The 21,121-nt window shown below is 43.8% G+C and overlaps 1 protein-coding gene across 1 annotated transcript in view; it reads left to right on the top strand.

Moving 5' to 3' along the window:
* Positions 1-20,696, top strand: part of LOC307088727 (netrin-G1-like) — a gene marked incomplete at its 3' end in the record, with an annotated part of 64,706 nt that extends 44,010 nt beyond the window's left edge. Inside the window, exon 3 of the mRNA XM_079754700.1 lies at positions 20,516-20,696. Within this exon, the coding sequence (XP_079610826.1) occupies positions 20,516-20,696 (181 nt within the window). The remainder of the gene's footprint in view (positions 1-20,515) is intronic.
* Between the last annotated feature and the right edge of the window lie 425 nt (positions 20,697-21,121).

The following is a 21,121-nucleotide window of genomic DNA, read 5'->3' on the forward strand; positions in this document are numbered from 1 at the left end:
GGGTGGCTGGGGTTTGGGGTCTGTAACAGCTTCTGTCCGATATAACCCAGCTCCCACCTCCAAACGGCCCATGCATGGCTCTGTGTCTGTGCCAGTGGTTGTGTCTCACCCTGGCGTCCCCGACAGGAGGATCGCTTACACTGTTTACCAAAGGTAACGTACAGTTCAGTGCATAATGAGATACACGCTGAGTGCCCGCTATTCTTCTATCTCCTCTCGGCCGCGCTGTCCCTCATCCGTAGCCAATCACAGCACTGGCCTGCCTTGTCTCTCCTTTTGAGTTGGGTTTGTCTCGAAGAAACGTAAGCTTCTTAACTCTCCCCACTTCATCCTTGACACAGGCAGGGCCGTCCCTGCTCTCGGAGTATGGCTGAATGTGACATGTTTCTATGCACTTGGCTCCGGATTGCATGAATGAATGGGGGGGGGGGGGCGACAGAGGATGGAGGTGGTGGTTTACGGGGGGCCTACAAGAGCTCTCAGATTTGGCCGTTCATATTCAAGACGTTGGGAAAAACAAAAGGCCGGAACCAAAGTCTACACCAGAAGTAGGTCAGCGCAGGAATCAACAGAGTGGGATTGGAGGAGGACGAAGATTGCAGGGTTTTTGCAGGAGTAGACCCTTTTTCTTCTTCTTCTTCTCTCATTTCAACATGCGGTGTAGCTGTGGCCAAGCCTAGAGTGGGTGTGTCATGCGTAGCCAATCTATTACTGCCTGATTAGGACGAGGGGCTCAAACCCAAAGGCACCAGAGGGAGCAGGGATCGATGTTAGGAATTAAAAATCCAACCGAGCATGAAGCTACGCGAAGGGGGTTGAATAATGCACAATGCCCAGCGACTCAAAGTGAATTTGTCGCCCTTGCCATTTTATTGTGTCAGCAGTGCTAAATATGTCGCAGGATGAGAGAAAGTGGAGAACTAAGCAGAGAGAGTTGTGAGGCTTTTCCAATTATCTGCTGCCTGCCTGGCATAATGGGTCCTCCTGTCTCTCCTTTACATGCTTTACAGTAACGCTGGCCTTCAGTTCTGCTCTCTTTCTGTCTCTCTCCATGTATCTGTTCCTTTCTCTTTCTATTTTCTCCCCTCTACCCCTCCTTCTCTTTCCCTTCCACTGTAGTGATCAATACTGTGTAATTAAAGCCAGCGATAGCAGTTTCAGGATTCCAAAAAAAAAAAACGTGCTTCTCTCTCTCTATCTAACTCCATCTCACTCTCTCTCCCCCTCTCCGCACTCTCCATTTGCTTCTCTGATTCCCACTCGGTGTCTCCATCGTCGCCGCCCAGAGGAGCCCGTGCCTCTGATGGGGCACCGAGTCCCTCTCCTGAATTATAAATGGAGAGACACAACCTCTGTCCTCTTCCCCTTCCAGGACTCAGGATAAACAAGGAAGGCGTCACACTCACCACTCACCAACACCACCCCACAAGAATAAGCCAAGACACCCTACCCAGCTACTCAGTAGATGTCTCTGCATGGAATGCTCACTGTCTGTCTCTGTATACACAGAGACAGATACTGCCAGAGATCAGAATCAGACCGTCTAGACAATTGGGAAGAGTACTGGGAAAGGTCTTGTGTGTTTGAGTGTGAGAGAGAGAGAGAGAGAAAGAGAGAGACAGTGAGAGAGAGAGTGAGAGAGAGAGTGAGAGAGAGAGAGAGAAAGAGAGAGAGAGAGGGCGAGAGAGTGTGTGAGAGTATGTGCACGCTTGCGTTCGTCAGTGTGCTGCATGGTTTTGATTAGCAATATGCCATTGTGCAATAGGTGTTATACATTATAAATTACTTCCACTAAATTGATATTTTATCAGTTATTCACAACATATTTTTTCATTGTTTTCATTCTTCAGCCGGGTAGTTTTCATTTGCATCCATTCAGGTGGTAGAGGTTTTGTCATACCTGTGAACACTGGCAATATTTTGTTCTCTGTCCTCAATATTTTGAAATAGTTTGCGTCAACTCTGTACCAAAAATGAACTGTGCTACTCATTCACACCTTATTTGCCATCAGCCATCGCATGATTTAATACGGAAGAACAATTTAGTATTTTATGTTTTGTGCCCACGGGAGGAGTAATTAAATTTACAGAAGCAGAAATCTGCCTCAGGGAACTATCAGGGAAGGTCAGAAACTACCTTGAGGGTTCACACACATACAAATACACTCTCATACACATACACTCATACACCTACGCAACCACACACACACATACACACACACACACACACACACACACGCACGCACGCAAGCACGCACGCACACACACACACACACACACACACATACACACACACACTCACACTTCTGCTACAGTGGTCAAGGAAGGGCAGTGAGGTTGTTCACCTGAAGCAGCAGATTAGTTGTTAGTCGTCACTAAAGCACTTTTGGGCCCTCACGGAAAGCTGTGCGTTCAGCGTTTAGCCAAAATGACACGTGGCAAATCTCACCACTCAGCAACAAAAAACTTTAAGGCCGAATTAAGAAGGGCTGTAGGCAAATCTTGGTCAACCAAATATACAAACAAGTGATTGGTTGATGGGGAATAGATGCTAAAAAAAGACTCTAGAATAACTTAAATCAGTCACAGTGCCTTCTACTCTACCTGCTAGCCTAAATATCACGTGAGTGCTGTTTGGAGATGGTCGGTGGGTTTCAGATCCACTGCTGGTCCGAGTCCGAATCGGTTACAGCAGAGCTTTATATATAAAGCGGTTTGCACACTGGACGAGCCACAGCATGTTGGGCAGCGTTGCCTAGTATATAGACAACACACATTGGAAGATTTGATTTGAGTTTTCTTTTCGGTGTTGAATATAATGGGTCCCAATGGATAGTGCTGTGATTCGTGCTAAGGTGCTTACGTGGATATGTTCACATTCAACGTCTTTCAAGTGTTAAACACGAAAGTTGACAGAGAATCACAGACATGAACATGAAAAAATTAAAAGCAGAAGCCTCACGATTTTAGATGATATACCTAAATACTTTTACTTAATTTACACTTTTAATTAATTTACTACTTTTTACCGTCGTCTTTAACCAAATGCTGCCAGACCAACGACTTCTTTGGTTTCAATGAGTTTAGAGCGGAGTAAATGACTCTGCTCCATTTGACCTCCTGTCTAACAAGTATTATAGTCTATTAAACCATATCAATTTTTAGAAATGAAGCTAGTTAGCCCTCAGTATAATTGTAGTTCATAGTAAATGTTATTTCTAACAGAATATAGCCCATCACTCAAAAATAACACACAACAGTCCGCATATCTCCCCCTGTCTCCCAAAAAGAATGGATTCAGAAGTGTTTTTTCCTTAGGAAACTAACACCAGCGATTGTCCGACCAATGAGTATTTGGTCGAACAACTGCCTATCGACCTACCAATAGACCAACCGACCAGATCTTGACAGCCCCAGAATTAAGGCCTGATAAGGTCTCCCTGGTTTTCTAGTAGAGATCTTTTTCTATCATTTCGTATCAGAACTCGGCTCTGATAACGACCGATGGCTGTGGCGCCTCCACTGGTCACGTGTAATCCGCCAAATCTACCTTAAGGATGCTCTGTTACAAAGATGTAATCCGTTACAAAGATGAAATCACACTTCAGGTGTGACAAAAAAGCTGTTTCATTAAAAACGGCGTATGCGAAGGCAGCATATGTTTCTGCCGAAGAAAAGCACTTCACAAACTCTGATGGAACTCGGTAATCACGGAGTAATTCAGTTTGTAAAGAGCAAGTGAACCCGCTGTTTCAGCTGGAATCTGAACACCATGAGAGTAAAAAAAAATTGTTTTGGGCTAAGAGTTCTAGCAAGGAGGGGGGCGTATCATTCCTATGGTTACGACCCACGTCAACTTTGTGATGAATGTATTTCATTTGTGTTTATTTATTTAGGTAATAATTAATTTGACTCAGATGTTCAGTTTGACAATATCCTGTTTCTAATAAGAAAAAAGATTGTTCATTTCCGACAGTGTCAAATGCTTTTTACCCATCTGCTTTTTCCTGCTCCAAACTATCGTTATTATATCAGCCATTAAAAATCCACTATCGGTCAACCTCTAGTTCCTAGTTTGGACAAATTAAGATGATGGTTTTAATGAGAAACCCTGTTGAGACTGTATGGATGAAACTAAGATAAAGTTAAGATTCAATTACGGTTCATTGCCAAGAAAGAGAAGCATTGATAAATTATCTTTGAACACGATATAAATAGTATGTTATGATCATTGTTTGTACTACTTCTGTGTACTCAGTTTTTCTTCAACGTGCTGCAAAAGCCTTAAAATGCATAAATCTTCACCGTTTTGAGTGAAAATGTATATTAATGATAAGCACTGACGCCATTGTGCGCTTTCCCTTTTTTCTACATTGCATTGCAAACTTGCTCACACCTAGTCCTGCTACTTCTCACCATGCGCTGCTGACATAGTTCCACTTAGTCAATGTGAATAGCTTAACTTTTTTATCAGTACTTTATTCAGCACTTCTCATATATAGTTGATTCTATCCTGTTAGCTTCATAACACAACGGTAACATTTAAAAAAGTGAAGCTTTCTTTTGTTTTGGTTTACCAAGCCATATTGGGTTGTGACGAGCACCACTGCATCTGCGAGTGCGGTGGTCTAGGCCTAATTGCCGTGAAGCACAGTGGATGGTGCCTTTGCATACAGTTGTTTCCGCCACAGATCAGCAATTTGGTGAGTGATGTTTCTTTCGGATAACCTCGAGAGGGAGAGCCAAAACAATGAGTCAAGCTGCTCTTTCCTTTTTTTATATCCTAGCCTCTTTGACTCCCCCCCCTTGTGTCTGACTTGCTCTTAAGGCCAGCCGCTAGTGGACAGATAATCCATTTGTGCTAATGCCATGTTTCTTCCTGCCCACTTCCCAACTTGAATAAGTCATTCCACTTGTCACCCCTCCTTAGTCTCTGTGGTGTGTGTGTGTGTGCGTGTGTGCGTGTGTGTGTGTGTGTGTGTGTGTGTGTGTGTGTGTGTGCGTGTGTTGGTTGTTTTTGTCTGTTTGTGTGTGTGTGTGTGTGTTTGTGTGTGTGTGTGTGTGTGTGTGTGTGCGTGTGTGTGTGTGTTATTTCTCCATGGAATGTGTATTGTGTTCTCATCATTGGGGATGGTTATGTTGCCCTCTGCAAATGTTATCCAATCATCTCAGCGTCGCTCCTTTGTTATTGGATGACTTGGCTCAGTGTAAATTATTGAGGTGAGGTAATAGACTTTATAATAGACACCCCTTGCGCTCCTAAGCCCTTAAGCCCATTTCATCTTCAGTTTCACCGACACACCAAAATCTCAGCGACTGCACAGTGTTTCCCTATACATCTCCTTCTGAATGGCCGAATTGAAATACAAGGGTAATGGTGTGTTCCAGATGCCTCGTACACCACTCGTACGAGTTGCAAAATGGGAAATCTCCCAACTTTCTGCGAGATTGGGACCTTGGGAAGGGGAGGGATGCGGCCTTGGGAATGGGCGGGAGTATAGATTTTATTATATTAATCAGAGAATAGTCCCAAAGCTGCCATAAAGCTGTTCATATAACTAGGTGAATGTCAGTTTGACAAAGCATATTTATATCTGGTGCTTTGATAACTTTGATAAGCCAATGTGTTTCAGAGATATTTTTGCTGAGCCTCTCATCTTTCAAGTATTGAAATTGAAATCATGAATTTTAAAATCTGTTTGGATTTTGAAATATGTTCTGCTTTTGTTTGGATTGTATTGTATTTCATTGTGGGAACATAATGAGGGTGTTTTTTATTTTCATTCTGATGGAAAATATTCAGTTCCTCATATGATACAAGCTGGACTTTCTTTGTTTAGTTGTTTGTTGTATTCTTCCCTTACTAAAGACATATGATAACCAGGTTCAATGTGGTCGACCCGACGGCCACCAGGAGCACACCTGTATTCTGAACACACTCTCTTTCCTGTCTTTTCATCTCATTTTTACACACCGGTTAGAAGATTTCCTTTAGCAGGCCAGCGGGTCCCCCGCTGTGCTGGGATCAATTGGCCAGTGTCTGACTTTCGGGTGCAACTCAGACACCACAAATCAGTCTACCTCTGTCTACCTCTCCCTATCTCTACCTCTCTCTGTCTCTACCTCTCTCTACCTCTACCTCTCTCTACCTCTACCTCTCTCTACCTCTCCCTGTCTCTACCTGTCTCTACCTCTTCCTGTCTCTCCCTGTCTCTACCTCTCCCTGTCTCTACCTGTCTCTACCTCTTCCTGTCTCTCCCTGTCTCTACCTCTCCCTATCTCTACCTCTCCCTGTCTCTACCTGTCTCTACCTCTTCCTGTCTCTCCCTGTCTCTACCTCTCCCTGTCTCTACCTCTTCCTGTCTCTCCCTTTCTCTACCTCTCCCTGTCTCTACCTGTCTCTACCTCTTCCTGTCTCTCCCTGTCTCTACCTCTCCCTATCTCTACCTCTCCCTGTCTCTACCTGTCTCTACCTCTTCCTGTCTCTCCCTGTCTCTACCTCTCCCTGTCTCTACCTCTTCCTGTCTCTCCCTGTCTCTACCTCTTCCTGTCTCTCCCTGTCTCTACCTCTCCCTGTCTCTACCTGTCTCTACCTCTTCCTGTCTCTCCCTGTCTCTACCTCTCCCTGTCTCTACCTCTCCCTGTCTCTACCTCTCCCTGTCTCTACCTCTCCCTCTCTCTACCTCTCTCTACCTCTCCCTGTCTCTACCTCTCCCTGTCTCTACCTCTCCCTGTCTCTACCTCTCCCTGTCTCTACCTCTCCCTGTCTCTACCTCTCCCTCTCTCTACCTCTCCCTGTCTCTACCTCTCCCTGTCTCTACCTCTCTCTGTCCCTACCTCTCTCTTTCTCTACCTCTCTGTCCCTAACTTTACCTCACTCTTTCTCTACCTCACTCTACCTCTTTCTCTACCTCACTCTACCTCTCTCTTTCTCTACCTCTCTTTCTCTACCTCACTCTACCTCTCTCTTTCTCTACCTCTCTTTCTCAACCTCTTTCCACCTAACTTTACCTCACTCTTTCTCTACCTCTCTCATTCTCTACCTCACTCTACCTCACTCCTTCCCTAACTCACTCTGCACACCAGAAGGTCTCGCTTAGAATCAAGACTTTTAAATCTTTCTTTGAAACTGCATTCTCTTCAGAGCAATCTATTCATTGTCGGTGCGACATAGCAAACTAATGCAGTGACTTAGCCCAGTCTATTATCAGTGCTGACCGGGAACCATGCATACCGACGGTCGAGGTGCTGCTGGTCTGGAACCAGTGTGTTGAAAGATTCTGCTCCAGTCACCTACTGCTTATCTCACTTTTTATCACTCATCATCAGATATTCGTGGAAGAAGACACACACACACACACACACACACACACACACACACACACACACACACACACACACACACACACACACACACACACACACACATGCGCCAAGGCCTCCATGTAGTCTCGTAAACAACTCTCAGAGTAGCTGTTAACATTTCCAATCCCAGGCTTCTCTTCCTGGGAAGAGAACCCTGGGTTGCAAATAAAAAAACCGACATGAACACACATAAACACACAAGAACACACACGTACTCACATACACACACACACACACACGCACAAGCACATGCACATGTGTGCACATCCTTGTGTGTGAGTGTGTGTGTGTATGTGTGTGTGGGTCTCCATGCTGAGATAAAGCGAGGCGTGGCGTAGGGTGGTGTATCAGGGCAAGGCAGCCGGCATGGCTGGGCTTGGAGCCCCCCACATAGTGCTATCCAACTAATTGGATATTCCCCAGCTGCAGTGAACCTCCCTGAGCCATACACCTGTGAACCGTGAAGGTAGATAAAAAAAAAATAAAATCGGGGCAAAAAATATATAACAAAAGGGTGCGAGGAGGAGGCGGGGGAGGGGGGCGGTGTGTGAGTAGTGTGAGTGAACAGACGCGTGTTTGCTGTGGCTGCACGGCACATGGCCGTATCCTGCGGCCACAGCTGCCTGGCTCCACGTCATCTGCATACGGGCAGCCGGAGGCGTCGGACCGCTGCTGTCCTCCGCCGCCCCCGGGCCCCCGTCGCCATGCAGCGGAACACAAACATGTCACATGACGACGGCTTTCCTGCCAATCACGGCCCTCACTTTAGATGGCTCATTAGGGCTTGTTAATGAGAAGTTATTCATTTATTTATTTTATTGTCATTTGTCTCCCCCGGGGTCTGGTTACAGTAAATGTAAACAAACTGGGGTCAAATAAGCAAGTAAGGGTATTTTAAAGTCAGTAGTCAGCATTCGGGTTCAATAGTCTAACATTCACAATGACGCCTTCCGCTATTCCTATTTTAAAGAGGAGTAGCTTTCTCAAATAGAACCTACAAACAAACAAATCTACAAAAGAACCAAGTGTTGATTGTGCTCCATGCCCCTGCGCGTGCTCACGGATTAAGAGAGCGAGGCGAGCGGTTAGAATTCAGTTTGTAGATAGTGGCTGCACAGTAGGCCACGTGGTCGTTCTAAACTAAAGCAACATTTCAATCGAGAGGGTAAGTGCAGGGGCGTGTGTTTTTTTTCCTACATATTTGAATGCAGCATAATGTATCTCAAAAGAGCTTAACAGTGAGAAAAATTAAGATCACCCTAAAAGGGCAAATAACAAAAAAAAACACCACGTCTCCAGTTATTTCCTCTTCAAACGATTGTCAACGACCCACTACAGTAAACTACCCATCAGTACATCAGCCCTGTCTGCGTGCCCGGCTCCATTAGGTAATTGCTGCAATCACAGTAATTGGGGATGATTTGGAAATGTGCAAAGCCCACGAGGGGCGGGCACACATTATCAGATTGACACCGAGGCAGTTTGTCCAGAGCCGTGATGGCGCAGCAGTGCCTCAGTCAGTGGTTGTGCAGATCCACTCAGCAGAAAGCGGTTTGCTTTGCCTTAATTGGAGGCGTTAGCTGTTATCTTTGGCTGCGTGACCGTAGCCTCCTTCTATTAGTCACATCACTCCGGAGGGAGCCGCGGGGGGAGGGGGTGTTGACATGAATGTGTCCCCATCCCATCCTTCACATCAAGCAGGGCAGGTGTTTAGGAGGTGACCCATGTACTTTGTGTTCTGTATCAGGTATCGCTCTTCATCGCTTTGAAAATAATAATTAATGACCAGAAATAGGTGGTGGCGGCGGTGGTGGTAGGGGGCAGAGATCAGTCACAAAGCCGGTGATAGTAGGAGCCGTGACCAGGCTGAGAGAGAGGATGAGAAAAGAAGAGGCGTGTCCATTAAACCAAATGGGCCAGCGCATGAATGTTGAATGTGCTCTGTGGATGACTCTTTGGAGCTATCCCTCACACCCCCAATCTCACGGAAATACAGTCTTCTGCTGTGTATTTGTGTGTGTGTGTGTATGTGTGTGTGTGTGTGTGTGTGTGTGTGTGTGCGTGTGTCTGTGTGTGTGTGTGTGTGTGTGTGTGTGTGTGTGTGTGTGTGTGCATGCACTGATGAATTGGAGTAGTTGCGGTTTGAGCAGAGGATCTTGAAATCTGGAGTGAATAAATGGCTATCGATATGGCCTCAGGTTGGGATTATAGAACGGGCCAACCAAAGAATGGATACCCAGCACTCCTTTTACACAAGCACTGCTAACAGGAACCAGCACACACACAGAGACACAGACATACAGGCATGTACACACTGACACATACACCCACAAACAGACAAACACTCACACGCATGTACAGACAGACACCCCCGCACACACACACACACACACACACACACACACACACATACACATACGCACTCACAGACACAGAAACAGACACACAGGCATGTACACACTGACACATACACCCACACACAGACAAACACACACACACACACACACACACACGTACACAAACACACACACACACACACACACACACACACACACACACACACAGACGCACAGGCATGTACACTACACACTAGGGCTGCAACAATGAATCGATAAAATCTATAACTAAAAGCGTTGGAAACGAATTTGGTCATCGATTCGTTGAGTCGCGCGATTAATACGTCAGTCGTAGGCGCGGCACTGTTTACAGCCAGCCACCGACAGGTTGGTTCATGGTTCATGTCCACAGCGAGCTTTAGTGTGAGCGACCACAGCTTGTATTTTGGTCATATCTTAACACTGGACTGTAGGCCTATATAAAAGTGTTGTACCTACACTGTCTTTGGGTTAAAAAAAAAACTCCTTCAACTCAGTATCCGTCTAGTCCAACCGAAAACTCTGTCAGCTGCTGCTGCAGACGGTGTGCAGACGGGCTCGGAGTCGGCACCGCGTGCACAGTCATTCAAAGCAGCGGTAGTAATCACACAACCGGACGGTGTAGAAAGTCCTGTCAATTAAAAATAGTAATCCAGTTTTTAAATCCATGTTAAAATCGGAAGGATATAGAGCTAGTTAGCTTAAAAAAAAAATCGCAAAAGTGATGTGTTCAGGTCGGCTCAGTAATATGATTGATGTGTGTTGAAATGCAACACAAAAAAAAAGAGATTTTGGCGAAAACTTGTTTTCCCAGCAATATGAAATAGATAGTAAAGTTGGAATTATGACCTGTTTAACGTCCTATCTTGAACTATGATCACCTTATCAGCAATTAAAGCAATAATACAAGTTATATTTCAAGGAGTCTCGAAAATGGTATCAATATCAATAAAAATTAACGACCTGTCATCTGAGAGAAACTAAGATGATTTAATTCATTTTTAACCGTTAGTATTTACCGGTTAAAGATCTTATCGGTTGACCGGAGGCGGTTAACCATGGACATCCCTTATATACTGTATATATATAAATGTATATCATACATTGTATGTTTTTTTTGTGTTATCCCGGTTATGTTTTTTTTTTCTTTATCATTTAATGTTACTTTTAATAGTTCCGGGACGTTGGAGCAATAACCTGGTGTTTTTACACTTCAGTCTGCACTGTGAATTTGATGTAATGTTCAGTTTTTGAATAAAGATGCGGCAATTACAAATGTTTATTTTTTTATCCGATTCATCTATTAAACGAAAAAATTATCTACAGATTAATCGATTATTAAAATAATCGTTAGTTGCAGCCCTACTACACACAGACACTTACATCCACCCACAGACAAACACACACACACGTACACACAGACACCCTTCCCACACACACACACACACACACACACACACACACACAGGTACAGGGTCCTGTTTGAGTGTGTGTGGTGTGCAGAGTGACAGGTCATGCTTGATCCATCCTCAGTGACAAGTCTCCAGGCATAAATCCAATGATGGGGTCCGCGTCTGCTAATAACAGCCGAGCCCGGCGAGGAGCAAATCAATTCAAAGAAAATCAAAAAGTGTGTTCTCAGCTCTGCAGTGCTCAAACAAGACAATGAGAGAGATTCAATCAACCCAGATGTGTTAACGTTTCCTCCTTTGCAGTGGAATAAATTTGTCTTGGTCTTGGGTGTGCCCGGGGGACTGACTGCTCTTGTTCATGTTTAATGATGAGTAACATTTTCCTATACACACAAAGCCAAGTTATATGCAATCATAGACAAGTACATTTAAAAGAAGCAGCTACAGTGATATCCACCATGGGTTTCTAAAGAGCGTTTTGAGGCCAAATGTTTAGATTTATACGTTGTTCTCAGTTTTGTTTGATTCGGCATTCATTAATTTTAAATCATCCAGTTTATGCAAAATTAAATAAGAAGACTCATCTTTAAATGGTGAAGCTAAAGAAAAGAAATTCAATATGTCGCCTGTACTGTATAATTTGTTACGTGTTCAATCTATTATATACACAGAGTATGAAGTCAAGTTTATATTCCTTGACTTCTGTATTTCTTCCATGTAACTTTTATTTTCATTTCTCCTTGAGACTTCTCCAAGTACATTCCGACTTCAAGGGTAACTTTTGGTTGCGGGTGTGCAGGTAAACAAACCATGTGCCATCTGTCTGGTAAGGAGAAGCAAGCTGGATAGTGATGGCTTTGAGGGAGAACACTGAGTCTTAGTGGAAGCGTCTTTGGGATGGTGGGGGCGTGGGGGGGAGGGGGAAACAAAGAGCAAGAGGGAATCTATCCCACTTTCATCCAGGCCATTGGTATGTAAGAGCAGTAGGGAGCATGGGAAAGAGAAGAGGTGGTTTAAAAAGATAGAAGCTGTGCTCCGGAAAGAAGGACACCTATCTAAAGCTTATCGCATCACCTGGAAGGATCGCGCTTCTACTTTGAAACTCCAGCACTCCAACCTGCACTGTGCCATCCTCTTAATACCCCCTCAGTGGGGAAGATAACAATATCACATCAATAGTAAACTCTAGACTAAACAACTTGATAACTTTTAAGCTTTCCAACAAAGTTATTATTTTTGCCTCATTCATTTTCTTAATTATATAATATTATAATTAGTTTGTTAATAATACGTTAAATAAAGTCACTAGTTAGATCATTAGAGCCACTTGAAACTGCCGTAGTTGTTCAAATGCTTGTTTTGTCATTTCAAGATTTCAGATCACTAAACAACGTCTCTAGCGATGAAGCAATAAAGCTACCGTGGCCAAGATATTTCAGAAACATTTTTGGGCATATTTGTTTAAATTCTTCTTTACGCTCTAACGGCAATCAATAAATCAAATACTCAGAGGAACAAAAGGTATGTGGCTTTCGCATGCCAATAATAGGCCAATCATTTCATTCAGCCAGAAAAGAAAAGTGATTGACATGGGGTGTGAGCAGTTTAAGCTCATGTGATAACTCCTTAATCTTACATAACATCTAAGGAAGACTAAATACGTACATAAAATACCAACATTTTATGTTCCATTCTAGTTTGATTATCAGGAGAGCTTAGAAAACCATGAACTTGTTATACCCCCATCCCAAACACACACACAAACACACAAACACGCAATCTGTGCCAGATATGTCAGCATAGATTAAACATTAGTAAAGCTACACCTTGACCGTTGAAATGGAACACACCATATGGTGTTACCACCAACAAGACAATGCAAACTAGCCGCAGTGACAGCCACTCACACACATACACACACACACACACACACACACACACACACACACACACACACACACACACACACTCACACACACACACACACACACACACACACTCACACACACACAAATACTTGGAAAGTTTCCAGTGTTATGATAAAACTCAAAGCAAGACTTTCCGAACAGATATTTTATTAAAGAAATGTAAATAAGTGCTTGATAATGGAATTGTTCAGTCGACTGACACAAAGAACAGTTAGCATTCAATGGCGCTGAAAATGTTTATGCACGATGAATAACAATCACACAGGAAGATTTTTTGAATAAATACAAAGTCAAGAACCCTGCATGAAATTCATTAGACCATAATGATGGTGTGATGATGATTATGATAGTCACATTGATCAAGGTGAGGACGATGGTCTTGGCGGATTATCTGCCATGTGACAGGTGTTTACTCATAGCTACCTGCCAGTGTGTGTGTATGTGTTTGGGCTGGGGCCACACAGTTGTGATACAGACCAAAGCGGGCCATTCTGGCCATTCTAATTCATCTCAAATCAACCCTCCTCATCTTCCTGTTCCCCGGGTTCAATCACAAAACTGTGGGTCTCAACACTACACTGGGAACTGCGACAATGCATCCTTGCATTAATATCACCCCACAAACCCACACACACGCTATAATTTCTCTCCTTTTTTGCCGGCCAGTATTCTGCTATCCCTTTGGGTTCACTCTTGGGTCCTACTGGTGGTTTAACGATGCATCTGGGATGTTTTTTTAGCAGGCTGTTGGATTTTTTATTGTACAATACTTGTTTTTATGTAGCGAAGAAAGTTTGAGGCTGAAAAGTTGTTGGCCTTAACTGGACGTGTCCGAATGAGTGGTCGTGGGTGTTGTGAAGAAATACAAAGATGTTAATAATGAAGCAGGAAGACTCAAGCCGATTCAGCAACCATACTGTATATAGGATCTAAAAGTTACAAACAAACAAGAGACTCTCACACACACACATACACACACACATACACACACACACACACATACAAAGTAAGCACCGACAAACTTTTGGTCTGTCTGCAGAGCAACTGCCAACCCGATTGGATCATGCCTCCTGGGCCCTGGTTTGGGGGCGGGGGTCATTTGATATGCTTTAAATGACTCCTCCCCATCAATACATTTGATGGAATTACAAGAACACTTTGGCAGGGGGGTAGTCTAGCCTTGAAAAATCTGCCTGTCGCCGACACACATTCAGACACACACACACAATTAAAACCGCACACCACATACATAAACACACACTCACAAACACACACATGTGCACATTCACACTGATGCCTGCTCACACACACAGTTTGGTGAATTTACTGTTGCTGGGGTGAGGGCCAGTCATGTAGCAGAGAGCAGTATCACTGAAGCCCAGCCTGTCGATTGTATTGAGCCGGCTTGGCATGTCAGAGAGAGTAAAGACCTCTTGATTGACTCGTGCTTGGATAGCATGTCCAACTCCATCCATTAGTAATGGGAATGATCCAATAGATTGAAGCCCTGCCCTGATTGGCCCAGACAGCTGCCCCAGAGACCGACGCGGCTCAACCAGTGGGGACAGACATGTGAGACGGACTGCTATCAGAAAACATTATTAACACTGTCATTGTCAAGATGATGTTACATGCAGTTCATCATACTTGGAATTAATGAGAATTTTCCGTTAAATGTTGAAATAATGAATACAAAGACTTAATTATTTATGTAAACTTAGCAATTTAATTATCGAACAAAGCTGATCCATTTATTTATTCTCTTCTAAGCTTAAAGGTATTATATTGCGTCATGAAACATACACAAATTAAACGTTTCAAAACAAGCCCATCTTTATGCTGGTGAGCGCCTCCGTTTCAAACTGAAGTTAGCGTGGTACGTGACTGGATGTGAGACGGTCTGAATAAATAATGCATGCAAAGTGTCAGAGTCACTGACGTCGCCATGGAACTTATGGCCATTGTGTGTTAAAGGGTTCCACTTCCGTAGTTCCCCTCGGAGAGAAGATGTGTGTGTGAGTGTGTGTGTGTGGGACTGAAGAGAGTTGGGGGTGGAGGGAGCACCGTAGGGATCATCCCATAAAGACGATCCGGCACCACGGCTGAACCAGAAGAAGAAGAAGCGCTTGTCCTCGGGAAGCAATTAGCAGCTCACGCTTTACTTACCATGAGCTGCTAATTGCTTCCGGTGTGTGTGTATGTGGTTGTGTATTTCTGTGTGTGTGTGTTGAGATGATTCTATGCATGCGGGCACATATAGTTACATTTGTTTGAGGGACTGTGTGTGTGTGCACTTGTGTGTGTGTATCTTTGCATGCTTGACCACATCGGCTCATTTGATAATCAATCACAGTTTTACAGTACAGTGAAGATCATGGGAGGTGCATTATGGTCCTTAGGTCCAAAATGACCACGGGGCAACCCCAAAGGTCACTCTGGTCAGGGCCACTGTGTTTCTGGGATGTTTATCAGGCCTCATTGCATCTCCACATCATAACGAAGTAAGTATGCAAGGCCAGTAGGTGGTGTAACTTTTTTACTCATATATGCCAAAAAACATACAACAGGGTTGCGTACAAAAGCTTTCTACTCCAGCATGTCTTCATCATTTTCGAAAAGCTGCAGTTTTGTCTGTCCTGACAGGCCCACAAGGACTGTGTTTGAAAAAAATGGGAGACGGTTTTAATAGCCTCCATTTTCTGGCCAAAAGTGTTCATTGCCACGTGGACACAAGGCAAAACCTCTTCGTTTTTACGGTTAGGACCTCATTGTGGAGTGTGTGTGGATGATGGCTGGTTAAAGAAGCCACCCCTGGCCTGATTCAGACTGGTTGGGTGGGGATGGGTGGGGCCAGCGATCACCACCAGCGATAAGGAGATTGCATGGATCACCTGCTTCATGTACCATTGTCCTACAAACTCTACAATGTACCAGTTTCCAAATCATCCCCATGTATCTCTGTCTGAAGGAGCCCAGTAAAGAAGTGTGGCAGCACCTAGGCTGTGTGTAACAACCAACACTGCTAAAAACATCCAGTACATAGCAATTGTTAGACCGTCCCCCCTCTCGCCATCCTTCATATATAACGTCAGCCTCAAAAGCTTAAATAACAGGCTGGGAAAGAAGAGACATTTCTGAGTGTTTTACCCAACTGGTGTGATTACCCGAAACACCTGTGCACTGGATTTCAATTTAATTGCTTCACTCAGTTAACCCACTTAAAGAGCGTGTTGAGTTCGGTCCGCTCAATTTGTCTGGATCAACAGCGGCGCATGGCTGCTTGCGGTAGAGTGTGTTCGGCTGCCATTGTGGGTAATTACTATTAATTAGCGGCTGTTGCTTTTGGCTGCGGAGCCACAGTAGTGAGCTTCCAGAAAGCCCTGAATAGATATGGTGGGTGGAGACTGCAGAGAGATGAATGAAATGATCTGCTGCTGATTCACCGACCTGTGTGTTGTCTTTCTATTATTTTGGTTGCTATTAGGATTGTGGAAGGGAGACAGAACAATATTTAAAAAATTTACCAGAGAGGTTGATAGAACAACAAACAGGCCCTTGTTGGGGTGATCCAGAGTTCAGCCCCAGTGCGTCACTTTAACAAGTGCTTGTGTTGCTTGAATCAATGCAGAACGTCAAAGTCCCTTCAGTGAAAGGTACTGACACTCTGGAAGTGCTTTTTGGGACTTTTTTTCTCTTGCACACAGACATACTTTTTTAGTCAGTAAAAGTCCAGCACACATTCTTATGGGAAGTTATATGAATACGTAGAACCTCTGGCACACAATGGGTCCAATCATTTCACCTTGAAAAAAATACTTAATTGTCCCCACGGGAAAACAAGGAGGTTTTCAGAATCAGTTGAATGTTGTATTTTGAAAGACTAATGTGAAAGGACAAAGGATATTTTGTTCTGTCAGGACTGTGAATAATAGCCTTCATGAAATTGAGAAACAAAAAACAAATGTACAACACATATTGCCAAATTAGTCATTTTGTACAATATAAGGTATATTTATGTTTTCTAAATATACTAGTAGCACAAAACAGGCATATACAGCAACAAACACATATTTTCACATGAAAATGAATTTGAGTCTGTGTGTGTGTGTGTGTATGTGTGTGTGTGCGTGTGTGTGTGTGTGTGTGTGTGTGTCTGTGTGTGTGGTGTCCCACAAACATTCATACACATCATAACAGAAGTGTCAGCCCTGTGTCTTCATGTAAAACAGTGTGATAGTCGTTTATTGCCAATCATTTTCTAGCTCATCAGTAATTGGACATCATTCGACATAATCCCTTGAAAAAGTCCATTGGCTCATTGGACCTTTTTTTTGTTGGCAAATCAGCTTCATTTTACTGTCGAAACATGGCTGAGTGATGAGAATCCTTTTTGGGCTAAATGTTTTACTCTCGGTAACTGATATTTTTGGCTATGAAATCTGTATTTTGCAACTGTAGATTATTCACCCTTTCCCTTCAACTTTTATACCAAATCTAAAAATGATTAGACTTCAGATGGCGTAAAGACCAGAGTAACTCACAGTAGTGTTGAACGCAGACAGCAATAGGAGCTCAGGGCCTTTACCTACTGAGGTGTTGTACAAACAGGAGAGTTTGAGTTGGACCCTGTAGCGATAATAGGAGAAATACAGAGAATCGGTTGCCAGTTTTGCTCCTGCTGTATCAAAGAAGTCGTAATCGCGTTAATATGAATATCCACACTAATCTAGGCTTGCGCTGGAAAGAATATCTGTTTAGAGATCCATGCAGTGTGTCATAATTTATCCAAGAATATTTTAACAACATTTTTGCCCAGGGAACATCAGCAATGTCACCTCTCTTCTCAGGCCGCCACCCCATGCTGTGCGTCAATGTGTGCGTCTGTCTGTGTGTGTGGGTGTGTGTGTTTGTGTACACATGTCTGTGTGTGTGTGTGTGTATGTGTGCAATCAAATGCCAACAAGGGTTCCTGTCCGGGGATGAGGAAGGCCCTGTGACTCACTTCAAGAAGATCTGCATCACCCCAGCTGACTCATTTGTCACCATGGAAACCCTCGTCAGGCCTACCATGTGGATCGCCACACACACACACACATGCACACACGCACACACCCTTAGAGAATTTCATCTTTAATTCAACCGGCAGTACGTGGTAATAAAATGACACGCGCCACCATACTTTGACGACCGACGTGATCGGTAGCTAAGCCGATAATTCATGGATAGCTCTCGGCGTCTTTATGTTGCACTCCACTGCCATGAAGGCTTTTAAAGCCTGCATTAATGAGGGTACCTAGAAACCCATGATGGTAAGAAAGACAATAAAACCAAGGACTATATGATAATACGACTCAAGATGATAGGATTATACTGAGGATAACATTTTAAAGTAGTACCATTGGAATTACTATTGGAATATCTCATCACATGATGAGTGCTATCATGATCCTACATTTTTTCTAAAAGTTCAGCCTAGTTGGCCAGTTAAGGAACACGGCAAATGAAAGTCAACATCAGGTAACCTTGGGGGAGAGTTGTTTTTGGGTCTGGCTGCTGGATGACAGAGACCAACTGTCACCAGAGTCAACTGCTGAGACAATGGCCGACACGAGCGCCACCGAGGCTATCTGCGTCGGGTCGATCCCCACACTTCCACTCTCTCTCTGTCTCTCTCCTCTATCGCCCCTACCACTAACCCTAGGGGGATGGTCTCGGGCCTGGACCATCCCACACCTCGAAATCAGTGGGAGAGATGCTTTTCACCTGGCTCCTGATAAAAATAGCTGCATGAAAAGGGCACTTTCAGGAGAAAGAGAGAGCAGGAGAGAGAGTATGTGTGTTTGTTTCATTCATGTTTATTGAGCCACTCATCACCCTCAGATGTCTCCATCCATCTATTCTGACCTATACAGCTCTGTGCTATTGCAACTGTTGTGGAAAGTTGGAGCGCTACTCAAACATTTTAAACGTCTCGAGAAAACCTGGAAAACTTGGTTGATTGCCTTTGGAAACGTTTGTTACTGGTCATTGCACAAAATGTGAGTGGAAAGAGATGGAGGATCATGATAGACAATGAGGTTGCCCAACTAAAGTAGTACAATTAGTACATGACATTCCCATTGTCAGGGAGAAGACACAATACCATACCAATAACTTTTATTTTCCCTATTTGAACTTTTATCCCCATCACCAAAACAGAGGTAGGGTCAGATGAAGATTCAAAGGAACAAATAAACCAAAAACAAAAAAGATATGGAGAATGAGAATTGTGCTCAAGAGGAAAGAATTGATTGCATTCTATAGTCAAATCAGTAAAGTCACATCCATGGTCACTCATCTTGGTGCCCACTCTTATCCCTTACCTTCAGAAAAGGATGGACACGCATAGCACTTTCAATTCGATATGTTTTCTTACACCCAGACCAACTAATTATCCAGTAGGTAAGATTTGAGAGTTGTAGAGAATGCATCTAGAAAAAAACAGAAGAAGGCAAGGTTTTGAAACTAAACAACCCAAAAAGGTCAGCTTCCTCTCTGTAACCTTTCTCCCCATTCAGCTCAACAGGGAGACAGTCAAAGTCAACTCAAAACAACTCATCTCAAACGTTGATAAAAAATGTCTCTTTAATGTCACCGAGAGCACCTTTGAGAACGTTTTGAGTGCTTTTCATCAATTGGTACTGCTGTTTAAATTTGTTCATCATCATCATCATCATCATCATCATCATCATCATCATCATCATCGTTGTAATCATCATCTTCAACACTACCATCTGGTATTTTGTCACCGTTCATTTCTTCCCACAACAACTTTCTTCTCAACATGTATGTTTATTTGATTTATTCTATATCCAGATTTTTCTCCCAGTGATGCATTGTAAGGGTCCCTGTCTCCCAGTCAGGAGAGCAGAGGAAGGCAGACATTTTGATTGATTGAGAAGATAATAGCCTGTCTGGACCTGAGCAAGCTCAGATTTGAACAGCAACTAGTTTTGAAGCTTTTTTCGAGTCATGCAATGCCTTAGAATTCAAGGTCGCACACTAAACTTATATTAAATTGTCTGTTCTGTCTCTCTCTGTCTCTGTCTCTCTCGCTCTCCGTTGCTTTGTATCGCTCTGTCTCTCTCGTTCTCTCTCTCTTTCTCTCTCTCATGTCCTATGTCTCTGTCACTCTCTCACTCTCTTTGTCCCTCTCTGTTTCTTTCTTTATCTCTCTATCTTTCTCTCTGTCTCTTTCAGTAGCAGCCGGTTACATACAGGCAATTGTTGGCTCTCCTTAAGTCGACTCCAGAGTTGTTCCCTGCTCATTCACACACAAAAGCGCTGGTCGCATCTCATTGAGGTACCTCGACTTCACTGGAATCTCCCAAAAAGTGATCTGCACTTTTTGATCAAGTTCCTTCTTTCTCTCTCTCTTCTCTCTAATCGACCACAGTTGCAAGTGCAACCTCCACGCCAATGTGTGTGTGATGGACAAGGACAAGCTGAGCTGTGCGTGTGAGCACAACACCACGGGCCCCGACTGCGGCCGCTGCAAGAGGAACTACCAGGGTCGTGCCTGGAGCGCCGGTTCCTACCTCCCCATTCCCAAGGGCACAGCTAACATATGTGAGTAGGCATGCACACACACAAGCACACACACACACACACACACACGCATGCACACATGCAGACACTCACACACACACATACACACAGAACGATATAAAGAAGAATTCATCAGTTGTTAAATATGACATTTTTCATATTTTCCGTGCAACTCTAAAGCGGCAGAGAATCAAAATTGACCAAAAGTTAATGCCAGTCGAGTTAATAGGTATTGGTGCATACTTAGATGTGTTCCGGTTGTTAGACCTCCTGTTCTGTACGCCGTCTATCAGAGTGTGGATGATGGACTTGGTGCTATGAGTTTTGGGGGAGGGGGGGGGGAGAATGCTGACATTTCCAAGCCCTTTATTTTATCCAGGCTAACTTTCTTATTGCATTCCCTGCCATTTCTGATTCCTCCTCGGTGCCGAGGGGACCCTGGCGTGGGCTCCCC

The sequence above is a fragment of the Pollachius pollachius genome (assembly GCF_949987615.1).
Source record: "Pollachius pollachius genome assembly, chromosome: 17".
NCBI classification, from domain to species: domain Eukaryota; kingdom Metazoa; phylum Chordata; class Actinopteri; order Gadiformes; family Gadidae; genus Pollachius; species Pollachius pollachius.